Source organism: Manacus candei, unplaced genomic scaffold (assembly GCF_025592945.1).
Source record: "Manacus candei isolate 608988 ecotype Guabito, Panama unplaced genomic scaffold, ASM2559294v1 h1tg000062l, whole genome shotgun sequence".
In the NCBI taxonomy this organism is placed as follows: Eukaryota; Metazoa; Chordata; class Aves; order Passeriformes; family Pipridae; genus Manacus; species Manacus candei.
Window position 1 is genome coordinate 1,942,029 of NW_026138110.1, and position 17,590 is coordinate 1,959,618.

The following is a 17,590-nucleotide window of genomic DNA, read 5'->3' on the forward strand; positions in this document are numbered from 1 at the left end:
ATGTCTGCTTTTCCCATTCTCTATAACGTGCTGCTTGATGTAGTTTCCATGAGAGGGAAAAGTCCTGTCAGAAGTGTTGGTTTTTGTGCCCAAGTACAAAGATTAATGTAGGTGTGTTCCTAGTTGAAAATCGAGAAATATAATTTTCAGCTGGAAATTTGTGGAATTATTCCAGAGCATTCATATTTTACTCTTTAAAATAGAGCTATGAAGTCCAAAAATCAGTATTTATACTTAGGAAAAACTGTATAATGCTACAGGACAGTCAATACCAATTGCCTTGGTGAAATGCCAGCAGTAGGTCAGGAAATGAAGGCTAAATGTTTTACACACGTTTTAAAATAGATAATCATTTTTACAGCTGTTTTATAGGGTTACAGACGAAAATGCCAAAAATAGTGAGCTTTTTCTTGTGGGAATGATTTGCTACACGAGCCGACATTACTGTGCCTTTGCCTTTCACACCAAGAGCTGCAAATGGGTGCTGTTTGATGATGCTAATGTAAAAGAGGTAAATACTGGGTTTACTCCTACCAAATTTAGTGATCTTTTCTTTTCTAGAGTGCATTCTCCTGACACCAAACTTGAAGAAAGTCGAGGCCATGTTTTTATTTTAATAAACGTTTAGTTTTGTAACTCAGTTCTCACAAATCAATTTTGGAGCTGGCTTCGCTACTTTATAGTCGTGCCCTGCAAATGCTGAACGTTTCAGGATGTTCATGCACTTGTGCAGTTGAATTTGCACTTCTTTTAAAGAAAAAGAAGACACTGGCAGTTGTATTCATAGGAATGATGTTCTGATTGTTATCCCATGTATTATTATTCTTTCTGCTGCAGTTTCTGTACACCAGTGTGCTAAAAATGTTGAATCTTCATGTACCTTTGGAATTAGGCATTTGGTACCAGCTGCTTGACAAATTACTCTTTCTGTATTTGGCTTCAGGGCTGTTGGTAAAGTTTTGAGGTTTGTTTTGTTGGTTTATTTCTTAGATTGGAACGAAATGGAAAGACGTGGTCTCCAGGTGCATTCGGTGTCACTTCCAGCCATTGCTGCTGTTTTATGCTAACCCAGATGGCACAGCTGTATCTCCAGAGGATGCACCAAAGCAGATTATTCACTGGTCTCAGTGTAAAACAGCAGGAGGAAATGGGGAAGACTTGGGTAATTAGATATATATTTTTTTTTTTTAATAACAGTATCAGCTATATTTCTGAAATGGGGTTTATAAAGGAGGAGGTAAAGGATTGGCTGCTTTGTTCTTATCAGTCATTATCTAAAGAGTCTCAAAAGAAAAGAGATTAGTGTATATAATCAATGTTAGAACTGTTTGGTTAACAAGGGAATAAAAATTGAGACTAATGGGTAATGGGGAAAAAAGATGTTCTGTTGTAGATTGGTCAGAACTGCTTTGCACAACTTCAGTAATTTGAGAAGAAAATCGTAGTGTATTTGTAGATGTGGGTGTTCTTATGTGTGTATTGAAACATTTAAAATACCTTTTCAAAGTGCTATAAAAAGATACTTTAAAGCTTCATGCACATATAGGGATAGATTTGGAGCACGTGTGTCTATGTGTGTATATATATATATATATATAAATACACACATATATGTATGTACAGAGAGCACAGTTCAGAACTTTGGGAAAAATCAAAAGGAGCTTCAGGAAACTTCTTTTATCTGAGATTCATGTACAATAAGCCTCACTGTAAGAATCCAGCCCTTTTGGTTCTGCAGTTTGTTCTGCTGTCTAGGGTTTTTCAAATTATTTTATTTTAATCTTAAACATATCTTACAAGTAAATTAAATAAAAGCCAAATTGAATTTGACATGTTCCTCTTCACACAATGCATAGTGATATGGCATAGACTGCTTCAGGGAGGAAAGAATTGAGGACCCTCTTCCACTACAGGCTACCACTATAAATATGGCAGTATATCAAATATTACAGAACCTTATTGCCTAGTACAGGGAAATGTAGTGTAGGTTTTAGTGAGGGTTTTCTTCTGTTTTGTTTTTTTTTTTTTAATCTGCAATTAAAAAGCTTTCTTTTTTTTTTTTTTTTAATTTAGATATTGAAAATTTTAACTTGGGAAGCTTTTTCTGTCTAAAGCCAAATGTATTGTTTGACAGGATTTGACAAGCATTCTGCTGCTAAATCAGAGCACGTGAAAGAGAATGGAATTGGAGACATTAATCAAAGGAGTAATAAAAAGCTTCAGCCAGATAATTCAGCATTCAGTAGAAGCCACATTCAAGCGAGTGGTGGTAGAGGTCCAGGTATGTATTCCCCATTCCCACCCAAAAAACGCCCAGATATGTCTTACTATGAAATATTTCAGATTATGGCATTTCAGGTGTGTGATAACCTCAGGAGCAGAAGTGTTTCTAGAGGAAGAATCCCATCACTGACTGACTGAGTTGTTGTTCAGACATTCGTTCAGTGTTTTAAGTAATACGTGAATATCTGCCATGGAATGTTAACTTTTCCAGAGAACTGCAAATGCAGAATATTTTTTATTGCCCTCATTATTCCTTCACTAAAGTGGCTCTTGAGGCCTTGATCCATTTCTCAATCATCATAAAGCTTTCCAGTCGTGTTGTTGGTCGAAAGGCACATTAGTGACTTGAGGCTGAGGTGAGGCTCTGTGGATCACTGGCTACCTGAGGAACACTCTTCCCCAACAGTATTGTGATATGCAGCATTATTTGTAGTCCTGTATGTTAATGGACTTAATGTTTGGGAAGAAATCCAATTTTCTCAATCTGTGTTATGTAATCCATCGGTCTTTTTAAGTAGTACTAATATAAAAAACTTAGGTTATGGTCCCTCAATGTTTGTGTGTTTTGATACATTTGTGTGTTTTGGTGGTGAATGACTTCTGAGTAATGGTCTTTGACAAGAAGTGTTTTTTGCAGCTAAGTTGGGTTACAGCGATCAAAAGGACAGGCTGAAGGACTTATCCAGAGAGTGTGCTCAGAAAGCTGCTGACATGAAAAACTTCACATCCTTACGAAAAGACGCGGACAGAGGACCAAGGAAAGAGTCTGGGAGACAAAGAGGTACATTTTAAAAATGTGACCAGAGAATCCACGGGTTAAATAGCTTTCTCCTTTTAAGAGAAATTCAATATTCTGAAATATGTACTGGATTTGTAGAGATACTGTAAGAAACATTAGTAGAGTAACAATATCAGTTCAATGACCACTTCCACCCTGGAGGTGTTCCAGGCCAGGCTGGATGGGGCTTGGAGCAACCTGGTCTAGTGGAAGATGTCTCTGCCCATGGCAGGGAGGGTTGGAACGAGGTGGTCTTTAGGGTCTCTTCCAACCCAATCCATTCTCTGAAACATGAATGAGAACTGCAATGGAGCTTTTTTTCCTTTTGTTCTTACAAGATTTGATTGGGGAGGACCGTTCCAGCGTGAAGTCGGGGTCTCCCCCCGTTGGGAATGGCCTCAGGCACTGCGTGGATCAGCGGATATACAGCAGCCAGGGAAGAGGCCCCTACAGGCACGACAGCGCACCTCACCCAGCAAAGCTTTCTGCACACGTGCTCGCATCAAATAAAACAGAACCTTTTGCTGCTGGGGAGAAACCAGCGACAAGGACACGACCTGACGGTGTCACTGGCTACGATACGGACACCAGTCAGGACTCCAGGGACAAAGGAAGCGTCAGCAGCAGGAGCAGAAGTAAAGGTTGGAAACCGATGCGGGAGACGCTGAACGTAGACAGCATTTTCAGTGAGAGCGAGAAAAAACAGCACAGCCCAAAGCACAAGGCAAACCTGAGCAGTAAATCTAAGCACGAAAAGGAGCGCAGCTTTAACCACTGGCCAAAAGAGACCCAAGGGCAGAAGGGTTTAATGACTATTTATGAGGATGAAACGAAACAGGATACGGGAAGTCGAAGTTCACTGGATTCGGAGGGAAAAGGGAACGCTGAAAAAAGCAAAGGATTTACAGAGAGAAAAGTCCATGGTGATAACTGGCAAATTCAGAGGACAGAATCTGGATATGAAAGCAGTGATCATATCAGCAACGGATCTGCAAATCCGGACTCACCTGTTATTGAAGGAATCAGTCCGGCAGATGTCAAGAGTGTGAAAGAAAGTGCTTCCTGCAGGTAATGCTCATGCTCTTAGTGCTTGCATAGATGCTATTCATAGAAAACCAAGCTGTTCTAATATTTATGTATTGTTCAGAAAACAAAAAACCCAGGAAAACATGCTTTGGAACTTGCTTGGGGTCAGGCATGTGGAAGGCTGGAGTGTGTCTAGAAGTAAGGGTGTGGGCAATTAAGTGTCCCATTTGCCTTCACACTGAGGCTGCAGCGCTGGTTCCCTGTGGAAGGCACTGAGCCAGACACTGCTGAGCCTTGCTGAGGGACAGGGTGTGTTCATTCCTAGTAATTGCTACACTTCTTTACTCAGGAGATTTTTAGACTGTGGGCAACTTTCCAGCTGTAGTAGAACACAGTGTCCATATAAACCATACCTGTAACATTTGTACAGACAGGCCCTGACAAGGAGATGGGATTGGCAGTAGGTGACTCTTGTGTGCTGTTACTACTCACTGTGCAGAAATTCAGTGTTCTAGAACACCTCAGATATATATTGATCACCTGGTAATTGATAGACCTGTTTGAAATTACTAAAACTGGCCAAAAATGTGGTTAGTAGCCATATTTTATTAGACTTACTTAGAAGGGATGTATGTTAGGAATTAAGTATCCTGTTCAGGGATGTTGTGTAATGTCTGTCTGTGAAGATACTCCTAACCCAGCAGGATGTGATCCTGGGTATGGAGTTGACCCTGCTTGACCAAGGGGGTTTGGACTAGATTCCAGCTTCAGTTTATGTGGTGCTGTGAAATAGAATCCTCCCACATGCAGTTTTCTGTATTGTCTATCTTAAACTGTTAGTGGAAGGATCCTACTAGAACCCATCTATTCTTCTTTCAAATCTTGCTTATATCCTTAAAATGAAAGAGCACAGACAGAATCACAGAATACCCTGAGTCAGAAGGGATCCAGGAGGATCACTGAAGTCCAACTCCTGGCTGTGCAACAGGACAACTCCAGGAATCACACCATGTGCCCGAGGCTGTTGTCCAAATGCTTCTTGAAGAGTTGAGAGGCCAAGCCTGGTCACAAATGATTGCTACATCTCTGCAAATGTTTGGACATATATTTTCATGAGAAGTTATTTTATGGGAAAAAACAATAGCAAATACCAGGAAATGAAAAGGCTTTGACTTCCTTCCAGTACCTGAAGGGAGCCTACAAGAAAGATGGAGAGGGACTTTTTACAAGAACCTGGAGTGAAAGGACCAGGGAAATGGCTTCAAACTGAGAGAGAGTAGGTTTAGATTAGATATTAGGAAGAAATTGTTTACTGTGAGGGTGGTGAGGCACTGGAACAAGTTGTCCAGAAAAGCTGTGGATCCCCCCATCCCTGGAAGTGTCCAAGGCCAGGTTGGATGGGGCTCTGAGCAACCTGGTCTAGTGGAAGGGGGGTTGGAACTGGATGATTTTTAAGGTCCCTTCCAACTCAGGCCATTCTGTGATTCTCCAAGTGGAGATGCAAAAGTTTAGAACTTATTTCACAAAGTATTGTAAGAAGTTATCAAAGCAAACTTTTTAGTTAAAAACATACAAAATGCAGCTTCCATAGTGAAATGTCTTTGATTGTTTTGAAACCACAAGAAAGCAAAATCAGTCATTCTTGTCTGTCCGTATTAAAAGATTCAGGTCATCCTAAATTTTTGTGGATCAGCACAGGCTGCCACATGTGGGAGCAGTGCTAAAAGCAGTGTTCAGATCACATATGTGCTTCTTTTACAGCGAACAGAACTCGTCAACCAGAAAAGCTGAGCATGTGTTACATCCGGTGCCCCAGCAGAACAGAAACCTCCATGGTAAGAACTCCTAGAAAGGTTAAGCTGTCAAAAAGTATTTGAGATGTACCAGAATTTGAAAATGTATTAATATCACACAAGAGATGGGCAGATTTCTGAATAGCCTTTTGTATTTTTTATCATTTTGCTGCATAAATTAATGTCTTCATCTGTCGCAAAATCAAAATATGTACGTACCGTTTATCACTGCTTTTTTTTTAACAAGCCATAACCAAATATTTCAAAGTTAGGCAATCTGTGTATCAGGTTGGCTGTATTTCAGTGGATTAGAAGAAAATTGGCATGGAATTTGTGGCTGTTTTGACCATGATGGAAGAGGTTTTCTTATATACTTATTTTCAGTCGAGATCTCTCTTACTGACTCATCATAGCCTGTGTACTCTGTCTTCTTGAAAATGGCAGAGGAAATATGTTTTGTGGGTGTTTTTCCTGCACAGTGAATTAGAAATTTTCTTAAAGCTTTTCAGTGAGTTATACTGATGGATGAAGATGAAAAGCGTTCATATCCTTTCTTTGCTGTTGTTGTTGGTTTTGTTTTGTTGGGGTTTTTTTTGTTTTGGCAAGTGGGCATGTTTCTCCTCCCCCTACCCCTTGCCTCACCCCGCAAAAAAAAAACCCAACCCAAACACAAAAAACATTGTAATTTTTTTCAGTCCCTGTGTTTTCCCCAAAAAGCATTTCCATGAACTTTCTTGGTGGATACTAAGGAAGATTTTTTTTTTTCCTTAAAGGTCTGGGTGGACTGTGGCACCATTTGTTTCCCTTCAAGATATGAAGCAATATCAGGAAGAAACACTTGTAATAAGGAAGTCTACTTCCTTTTACATACTAATATGTCTGCTGGGGTTTTATAAAGTTGATAAATGCCTTGGCATATAAATATTATAGGTCAGCTTGAGGCCAGCCAAAATCATTATCTGCTGTTGCTGAAACAATGGAAGGGTGCTTGTACAAAGAGGGGCAATAAATATTAGGCCACTTCCTCAGGAAACATTTGATTTTTATAGATATCATACTTCTTTCCAAATAATGTATAGTATAGTTTCTCCTAGGACTTAAAGTAGGGAGTGGGGGTGCTGCCATACCACTTCTACCTTTTCTATCCTTATTCTAACCTGTTTTTTGGTTGTAGGAAGAGAACTAATTTGGTGTTTTATTAAAAAAAGCCCCAAACCCCAAACTGAGTTGCATGGAATGCAAAGATCTGGTTTTGCACGACATTCACTCTGCTTTAGTTCTGCACTACACCATTCTTATCAAACACACCTGGATAGGAAAAAAAAAAAGAAAAAAACACCAGTGAAAAACACATAAAGGACTCTGGTGTGAAAAATAGGTGGGTTAAAACAATGGTTGAGCTTGTAATGAGTGTTCTCTGGAGAGAGTACTTAAGTGTACTGAAAACTTTCAACATTTTACAAGCACTGTACATTTTCTTTAAAAAAGTGTAGTGATTTCAGGTGATCCTTAGAGTTATCATTAAAAAACTGATGATAGGATCCCATCTAATCAGTTATTTTAATTCAGTAACTAACTTTTGAATAGTTTCATAACAAAAATGTATGTATTTAAATCAGTTGTGAAGGTCTCATGTGTGCAAGTTTTGGAAAATAATACTTTTAGTGGAACGGATTAATGGACAGAAAAGGTAATCTGAAGAATTTGATCATTTCACATGTGTATTGGGCTCAAGATTTATTTAGTCTCAGTTTTAAAAGTGTGTCAGGACACCTTTAGCAAGGACAAGAGTAGTCATTTACATGTTTCAGTTGTGTTACCTATGTTTTATCTCTGGGTGTTTATGAACAAGACGTGGATCGGTAGGTAAGAACCAAAGAGGCTCCCAGAAAATAGGACTTTTAAAAAAAAATGCTCAGTCCTTTCTGAGAGAGGAATGGAATGTAAGAAAGCTTCGTTAGGCTCTCATGGCAACTGCAACAAATATGTCTGAGTGGGTTTTCTGTGTGGAAAACTTCTTATGGAAATAATGTTGGACTTGTAATTCTGCCCGCCGTTTGTGTAACTGTGCTTTTCCAGCTCCTTGTTTTCAACTGGAGCTGAATAAGGAAGGCTACTGTTCAGCAGTTGAGGAATTCTGTCCCTGACTTACAAAAATAAACTTATTGTTAGAGCATTATAAAGATAGAAACACTGGATCACGCAGTGGTGGGGAGATCAAATGGCTGCTGCTTACACTGGCAGTGAGTTGATAACTAGTGCTGAAGCAAAGGTCCCCCAAGGCCAATCCCTAATTTGTGTGGCCGGATTTTGGCAGGACAACACAAATATTGAGTAAGCAGATATTCATATTAAGCATAATTCATATTAAGGACTTAGTGTTTATGAAGCTTGAACTTGATGAACTGAGGAGGAGAGGTTTTTTTTTGGTTATGAGGAACATGTGACATGAGCAGTGTGAGGGCAAAACTTCCAGCCTCACATTCTTCCAATTGAGGAATGATGACTATAATTTTAATGGTTTTCCTGTTAATTAGTAAGCTCAATAGCATGAGAAAACTCCAACTGAAATCTAGAATCATCCTGAAGCTCTGGTGAGTGTGTGTAAAGAAGAATCCAAATTGCCTTTGCTTCCAAAAGTACAGTTCCTTGAATATAAGGATTTCTTTTTTTCCCTGAAAATTGGTCACCATTTTTAAAAAATAATATTTTATTTTGGACAAGTTATAACGTGTTTACCTTCTTGACTTGGATTATGTTCTTGTTCAACATTTCCAAAGCTTCCAGTAAGTTTGCCTATAATTTCCACTTAATTCAGAAAATGTCTGGGTTAAGAGAGAGGAATTTGCCACAATATGTGTTATGAAAAATAGTACAATTTGGTTTTTTATTGATAAAGTTATTTTAAAAAAAGGTAGGGTTTTTTTTTTTTTGTAAAAAAGTTTCCAGGAAATGTGCGGCTAAAACACATTAGAAGGAAATAGAATTTAATGTGGAGTTGAGTTTTTGTTGGAGATTTCTGTATTTATGCTCATGTGGGGTTTTTTTTTCCCCACAGAAAGCAGATTTTTGCACATGTTCTGTATTTGTAAATGGAGATACCAGAGGAGAAGTTCTGTCCTAACAGTGGGCTATAGAACAGATATTAATACCGCGGGAATCTCGATGGACTACTCAGACGTGCAAATAGGTGTTCGCAAATCTTAAAAGCAGGCAGTTTGTACCTCCTAAAACAGCTTCCTCTCATTTATTGCTCAGCTCCTCGAGCCCCATTGATAAGGATGCCGGGCTCGGGCTGAGCGCCGCGCTTGTGCCTCCCCATATTTAGGTTCGCAGAGGACGCGGAGCCAAAATTCCCGATGGAGCCGGCGTCCGGTTTTACCCGTGCATGGCTGTCCTGTCAGCAGAAGGGAAAATAACAGGTCTATTTTTAAGCCCGGCTGGAATTCTGCGGGCGCGGGGCGGCCGGAGGTGCCGGGGGAGCCGCCTGGGCTGTGCTGCCGCCCCCGGGCCGGCCCTCGGTACTGCCGCGTCCCCAAACTAAACCATCCCGCCCGGCTCCGCACGGAAACGTTCTCCCCTTGAAACGCTGCTCTCGGTGTTACCGAGCTCACTGTGAGGTGGAGCAGTTTTGAACTGCTGCTTTTTTCAATGTCAGGACGTGAAGGAAAGCCACAGGGGTCTTTGTCTCTTGTGCTGTATGCTGATTTAGCCGCTGCTACCTGTGTTCTTGCTCGAAGATGGTGTCTTTAGTCTTTCATCACTTAAAGACAGGGCAGATATTGACCATCAAAATGAGCATCACCCAAAGTTTTTAGTTTAATTCTGTTCTGTTGTTGGGCCTTTGACTTGTGTGTTCATGAGTCAAAAGCTCCATGACTTGTAATACTTAAACTTCAGGAGGTAACAAGTGAAACAGGTGAGTAGTTATGAGTCTAGTCTATACATAGACAAAATAAGCCATTGTAACAATAATAATAATAATAATAATAATAATAATAATAATAATAATAATAATAATAATAATGCCATTCCTTTGAATGGCTTCAGAGCAGGTGACTGATTATAATGTGCTAATCACTGCATTAGGAAGACTTAAGAGCATCTATCTCTAAACAAACAGACTGTTGCTTGTCACTTGCCAAGAGAGTGTTTTATTCTATGTGGTGTTGACACGAATACTTCAATGCTTCCTTTATTTACTGTTCATCAGGAGCTGCCTTGTTCAGAAATTGTGTATTTTGGGGGAATGGTTTTTTGCCTGTCAGTAAAACCCTGGCCCAGGCACTCAGTGGTGTGTGTTTGGGGCATGTGAGTGACAGTGCTCTCGGTCTGCTCAGCATCTCTGCGAGCTGTACAGTCTTGCTCTAAGGTTTTAATCGTTTCAAAGAACGTATTTCTTTAAACCCACATACAAAAAAAAACCCTTAAAATGTCCCAAATCCCTACATTCATTTGATGTAATGATTATTACATGATGTGAAATTTAAGATTTCGTAAATAGTTTTTATTTTGTAATTTAAATGATTTAGAATGGTGGAATAAGCAAGCATGGTTTAATAAAAAGGTGCTTTTGAAACTCTGCTTTTAGTAAGATTAAATATTAGGGTGATGCTGAAAGTGTGTCTATAGGACTTCAAAATTGTGATAATTACCTATTTTCTGGTAAGAAAAAACCCAGAAAATTTCCTCCAGATTATTTAGCATTAAGGTGAGATCTGGCCACCTGTCACAGATTGTCTTCAAAATGGCTATTTTGATTAATCTCAAATCTTGAAAGGCATTAATTGTCCTGTTGTGTTGTGTGTTGTTTGTTTTTGTAACCTCTGAGCAATTACAAAGAAGGAATTGGACTGTATATATGCTTATTTTAAAATACCTTTTTTTTCTACCCCCAGATTTGAGGAAAGACCAGTTCAATTCTGAAGTTAACTACAGACCTCATGTTGGTTTCCCAACAGAATTACATTTGCAGGTGCCCAGTCCTCCAGTAAAGAGGTAATTAATACTGGCATCATTTACTTTATAATAGTTTAAGAAATATTGAACTCTGTTATGTTACAATAATCAATATTAAGCACTGAAAAGCTAAGGTATTCAATATTTTTGACAATCAAGAATCTAAACACAAATTTAGCAGGCAAAAGTAACATTCAATATTTGAAAAGTGGATGTATCAGAGTCATAAGGATACTAAGAAGAGAGCAGAGGTCATGTTTGACATAGTCCTGAATGCTGAACGAATTTATCTTACCTTGCATCTCTTGCAGAGATTTTTCTGGGGGGCACTTTACATTTCAAATGAAAGAAACCTTGGAGTAATTTAATACAACTTTTAATCAGTGGCTGTAAGTTAAACAGATTCCAGTTCTCTCGTCAGTTTGAATATTTAGGCAGTTTTACCAAGACTGTCTTTGAAAAAATCCTTGGGCTATTTGAACCCCTTCCTGTGTTTTTAGGGATACTTACATCTTGCGTGGTTTTGTATTTTAGAGCTGAAATGCCTGAGACCAACAAGAAATTTTTCCCCTCATCAGCTCTACAGCCAGTTGTCAAAGACGTGGTGAAGTCGGAAAGCAGGACCAGGGCAAACGGACAGAATCCTTCCGAGTGGCTTCACCCGGACAGGCTTGAGAAGGTGAACGTGGCAGTGTTCTGTCCTGATGGCATATCCCACCCCTTCCCCGAGAATGCCTGTGGCAGGAAGCTGCTCCACAGTGACTTTGTGCCCTCTGCCCAGCCGCAGTCTCATCACACAAGAACGCTTGGTCCCAAGGTGGGCTTGGCGCCCTGTGTGCCACAGTCCCTGCCGGAGAGGGCCGTGGTGCTTCCCGCCCCTCCCGCTGAGCACGCCGGGCACCCGCTGCGGAGGGGGGATGCCCTTTGGGTGCCTGAAGCAGTGTACCAGAACGTCCCTCCCCCTCTGCCGCCCAAGAAATACGCTCTGAATACTTTGCCGGGATCAGAGGGTAACTTGGCAGCGGAGGTAAAACCCACGGAAGCGTTGCAAAGTAATCCACTGAGGCCAGCAGGTGCACCTCCAAAACCTGCACCAGAACCCAGTGTACTCCCACCAGAACAGAGGCTGAAGGAGCCCTTTCCGGGGAATGAACTGTTTGTCCACAAACCGGACTCTCCACCTCGCTTGTCAGTCAATGACTTCTGGACCGTGTCTGAGAACTTGTTAAAGAAAGGATCCCGTCACACGGGGCCGAGTCCTGGCTACGTGGACGGGAACGACAGCGTGTCCCTCACAACCTACTTCTCAGTCGACAGCTGCATGACTGACACCTACAGGATGAAGTACCACCAGAGGCCCAAGCTGTACTTCACGGAGAGCGGGAGCTTTCCCAAGGAGAAGCATCCTCCAGCAGCTGGGGTCGAACTGAACGCTACATACCACACCACCCTGGAACCCAGGCATCCCGCGCCCGAGCCGAGGTACAAGGCAAATGCAGAAGGCATCCACTGCAGCCGATAGATCCATAAAAAAACCCCACACCCGGCTCTGACTTTTGCATTTCATGTAGTCTGTGAATGGGCACAAACCTTGAATGTGTGTGTGTGTGTGACAACCAGGTACCCAGCTGACCGTACTTTGCGTGGGAGTTACCACTGTTCAAATGAATATGCAAATTGGAGGCCAATGGAGGAGAAGAGGTGCTAACTTGTGGTTCTTTGATTTGTTACTCTAGTTGCCTTAATGCTTACCTCTGTTACTCAGCTTGTCTTCTACAGTTTGTACTAAACATGGTCTGTGCACATCTTACAGCAGTGGGATCGACTGGACGTTACTAAATCTGTAAGAAGATTTAATTAGTTGCAGTTTAAGAAGTGCTCCTTCAGACTGTGGTCACTACCTACTTAGACTAACAAAAGGGATAAATGTACTACCACATAAAATGCAGTAAATGTAGTAATAATAGAGCATTATTTGTCCTGAGAGGTGGCAGGAGATGACACGGTTTTTTCAACTGACTTCTCTGAGAGTCTGTGCTTTCACAAACCTTCAAGTGTCTTTAATACAAGTTTACCCAGAGGATTTATTTTTTATTTGAAAAGCCTTAATAATAATAATAATCCTTTAAAAACCGTCCTGGTTTGCAAATGCTAAATGAGACTTTCAAAGGGAATTGAAGTAAACTGCAGTAATACTATCCTATTAATACACCTGCTCCATGTTAGTGTATGTTTTTAAACACATTTATCAAATTTTGTTCACCCTATAAGCTATATACTTTAACTTATTAAATTTAACGACATCAGTTACAAACTGGTATAAGAGAATAGGATGCTAATTTTAAATACAGAGTTATCATGCAACTATGAAAGATTAGTTTTCTAAGGTTTTAGATAGAGTTACTGCTTCTGTTCAGTTCTGATTTATCCTCCAAGTGCATGCAAAGTTATTGCTGCTATTTATTAAGCTTCCCTTTTTTTTCCAACTTGACATTTTGAGCATTGGTTCATGGGGATCACACATTTGATTTTTTTTTAATTAATTTTTTTTTTACTGCTGTGTTTCCCCCTCTGGAACCGCCCTACACATGGGCATGGTCTGCATTAGCAGATCGGGCTGAACGCGCAGCCGTTCAGACTCTGGTGGCTGAGGGGCAGGGAAAGAAGAGGTTCCCCCTTCTCTGCTCTGTCACTGCCCACAGTTTTGGCAGCTCTGGCATTTACCTTGTCTTTTGTTAACCTGACTTAGTAGCAAAGAGGAGGATTTATTTGGCTTTTATTTGGTTAGTTAAATCAGTGCACAGAACTGTCTAGCGTGTGCTGAGGCAGTGGCAGCAAAGCCTGACACGATCCAAAAAGGCTAAATCTTTCCATTACTCACATTAGAGTGTTAACTTGGGGTGCTGCTGATTACACCTAAATCATCAATGCCTTTTAGTTATAAAAATAATGCAACAAGGTTAAAGATGCATAATAACCACTCTTGCTTATACTTGCACTGTTAGTCAGAAAGGCTTTTTTTTTTTATGTTTATAACTTTATGTACATGAATTTTAGTGCTCCAGCCAAACATTGGCAATTGTTTAGCACAATTATCCAAGGTAAACACTTAAACATTACTTTTGGTTATTCTGTGGCAAGGTCAGTTTTTTTCTTTTAAATTACATGCAACTTACAGTAGAACTGGAACATTATATATATGCAACAAACCAGGTATCTCAGATTAACCTTATTTCTACCTTCTTGATCAAAGTTAGTTGTAGCACTTGGAAAAAAAAAAATGAATTCAAGGATTTATAGTGAAAATACTATGCATGTTTAGGTATGGCTGCTGGTAAACAGCAACTTAAAAAATGATCCTTTTGTAAGAAAATCAGTTGAATACAGAAGAACACTAAAAATGTAAGAACGTGGGTGATTCCTACTGTAATATTTTTGAGAGAGATTTCAGAACCTGTAAATTAAACTTTTCTAGTTCATCTAGCCATGTTACATAATATACATAGCCAGTTAAGTACAGCTGTCTTCTAATACCTGTGTAAAAAAAAAAAAACCCAAGATTTATGGAATTTGTAAATAATGTACAATTTGTAAAATGTTTTGCAAAAAAAAAAAAAATCTTGTATTTGAAATGACAGTATTTTTATGTATGAATAGCACAGCAACAACTGTGAATGGTGTTAGAACACATGTATTTTTAAACATGCATAGCAACGTTGCTACTTCTGTCCCAGGAGCAACATGAATGCCTCTTACTGATACCAATGAACTCGGCTCCCAGGAAGCACAACTGGTAAACTCATTTCTGAAGTAGCTGCAGTGATTTAGATGTTCTTCAGTCTCCTTGCTTGGCTTGAAACAATCTCACCAGACAACTCTCTCTGTGCCCCATGTTTACCAGGTATTTAATTATCCTCCCTAGACAGCTAATCGAGGCACCTTTGTTTTTATATTTGACTCTGCACTCCCTGTATGTATGTATGTAATATTTGCTAACTAATATGTGATAACTCGTTTTAACTTACCTAGGGTGCCTATTTATTTTTTTATAAATGTCCCCTCCCGGCTATAGATTTGTATAAGAGCCTAGACAATTTTTGTAACAGTAAAGATATTAACAAGTCTTGTAATTAATATATATTTTTCAGTCTTTAGAGTTATTTTCTTGCGAAGTTCTGCTCGTTCAAAATATCAAGATAAAAATTTAAAATCTCTGGTGTCTGTTCTTTTTTTACTTCACATTTAAAAAAAAAAAGTTGGCTTTCCAGAACTGCGTTTTTGAAGTTAACGCTGCTATTGATGGTTGAAAGTTTTTGCAGAGATGGTGGTTCAGTTACCTTTTCTGAACAGTAAAATTTGAAGTATTTGTTTATAAAGCTGTTCAATAGATTAAACTTTTTTATACTCATGAAATGCATAAAGCGATTTTAATACCATAATCCCTCATATCTGGTGACAAATGACTGATTTAGTTACACGAGCTCTCTTTTCACCTTTATTAGAGATAAGCAAAGTTTTCCTGGATATATGTATTCCTGAACTCCAGGTGCTGTGAAAGAGCTTGAGCCCAGTGCAGCACAAGCCTGCACTTTGTTAGCTCTTAAGTTTTCTGAGATAAGTAAAATCTTGGATGCCAGATCTGCCTGAAGGAGAAAACTAAATCACTAGAAGATACCTTGAAATTTCACTTTCTAAAGGCTATAAAGCTGAATGTCACCTGTCTTCCTTAACAAAAGAGAAATGGAGCAACACTGCAGTGCATAATAGGTTGTTCCCTTGAGATTTCCCTGGTGAAATCATGCCAGAGGGGAAAAAAATAAAAATATAATAATAATAAAAAAAGACTAGTGAAATTCTCTAAAAACTGGAACCCTAATTTTTTTACTTGTGAGAATGGAATCACACTTCAATGCTCTTCTGCACCCTGAGTCAAGATCTCTGAAAGCCCTGACTGATTTCATAGGTAGCAGCAGCCAAAATCATAAGTGTCAGCAGGGAAGGGCATCTCCATTCTTACAGCATAGGTCTGACACATAAAACAAGCCCCTCTCACTGGCAGATTTATCTTTAATAATGAAAGAAAAATAAAGGGAAAGAGCACGTGCCCACTTTTTGCATCTCAGATCCCAGTATAGCGGCCCATTTTCATTTAATGTGTTAGGAAACATCAAAACACTTAACACTTCAAAGTCTCTGCAATCTAGTTATTATATTTATTCCTGAAAAAAAACCAAACCAACTATGAACTGTGCTTCTCAGAATTAGAAACTAGCATTCTCAAGGGAAAAATACTAAAGAAAACTGAGCCCCCTTCATCCGTAGTTGGTAGACTGTCTTCTCCAAAACCTGACTGGATATAAAGCTTACTATAAATATACATATATATATATATAAATACTGACCCTGAGGAGGCTTAGTAACTGCTGAAGGTAGAGAAGAAAGAAAGGTGTAATAGGAACCCAAACAGCATCAAACCCTCACAATTAACTTTTTGGAAGTAAAACAGCTGGTTAAGCTTCACCTGTTGTGGGAACAGGTCTGAGTTACAATTTGAGTCTAGGCAAGAGCAGGGTTTTATTCTCGGCCACTCTGCAGAGTGTCCTTTCAGTGGGTTTTATTCAAGCAGTGCTTTCTTCCCTTTCTGCTGCACAAACCTTCAGGCACTGATTACACAAGCCCAGTCCATCCATCTTACACAACCTTTAAGGCACAGTTTAGAGCACAGAAACAGGACACAGAAACAGGTAAAAACCTGTGACACAGACAGAGATATATTATGGTATTACTATAAATATCTGCCTCTTGCATCCAGCTGCAAGTGGAGCCGTGTTCCCAGCTGCTTATCCCGCACAAATGGTCCTCCTCCTCCACTGTTCGTGTTTACGAGGTGCATCCCGCGGCGACACAGCGACTCTGCGGGAAACAGAAAAGGCCTGGTTATTTTTGCAGTGCTTTTGTGCGTTTGGTTTGAATTCATTTGCCACTTCCTGAGAAGCGTTTGTGCTTCCCAGGCCTTCTGTGGGACTTTCCGGGGCAGGAACGCCGCGGCTGCTCCCAGGGGCCTTCCCTCCGCGGGCACAGCCCGTCAGAGCTCTCTTCTCTCCCTCCTGTTATCCCCCGGCCACCCCCGGGGGACCCCCCTCACCTGGGCCCGCGCCCTCAGGGCAGCAAGTAGATGACGACGAAGAGCGCCAGGTCGAAGAGGACGAAGAGCCACAGGTCCAGCCAGTAGGACTGTCCCGACATTGACAGCGATCGTGACAGCGGCTGGCCGCCATCCCCCTGCTCCAGCCGCCCATTCCGCTCCTGCCGCCGCTCCTGCGGCCGCCGCGCCACCGCCTCCATCTCCTCAGGGCTCTCCCGGCGGCACCACCGCGCAGGCGCCACCGGCTCTTCCGGGTTCCGGGCCAATGAAAACGGAGCGCACGTACCGCGGCCACGCCTCGCGGACCCAGCGCGGCGGCACCGCCCTTCCCGCGTCACGTGCAGACCCCTCCCGCATCAGGGGCGGCACCGCCCGTCCCGACTCACGTACCGCCCGTCCCGCCTCAAACACCGCCCGTCCCGCCTCACGTACCGTCCGTCCCGCCTCAAACACCGCCCGTCCCGCCTCACACACCGCCCGTCCCGCCTCAAACACCGCCCGTCCCGCCTCACGTACTGCCCGTCCCGCCTCAAACACCGCCCCTCCCGCCTCACGTCCCGCCCATTCCGCCTCAAACACCGCCCGTCCCGCCTCACGTACTGCCCG

At 41.1% G+C, this 17,590-nt stretch overlaps 1 protein-coding gene across 6 annotated transcripts in view; it reads left to right on the forward strand.

Annotated features, from left to right (window-relative positions):
- The window catches only part of USP53 (ubiquitin specific peptidase 53), a 28,996-nt gene extending 13,943 nt beyond the window's left edge, over positions 1–15,053 (forward strand). For all 6 annotated transcript variants that reach the window (XM_051804990.1, XM_051804994.1, XM_051804996.1 and 3 more), the window contains 8 exons: positions 362–511; positions 991–1,162; positions 2,135–2,281; positions 2,921–3,064; positions 3,400–4,129; positions 5,849–5,922; positions 10,779–10,878; positions 11,374–15,053. In XM_051804990.1, coding sequence (XP_051660950.1) covers positions 362–511; positions 991–1,162; positions 2,135–2,281; positions 2,921–3,064; positions 3,400–4,129; positions 5,849–5,922; positions 10,779–10,878; positions 11,374–12,361 — 2,505 coding nt within the window. In that variant the 3' untranslated portion in view covers positions 12,362–15,053. The remainder of the gene's footprint in view (positions 1–361; positions 512–990; positions 1,163–2,134; positions 2,282–2,920; positions 3,065–3,399; positions 4,130–5,848; positions 5,923–10,778; positions 10,879–11,373) is intronic.
- Positions 15,054–17,590: the final 2,537 nt, after the last annotated feature.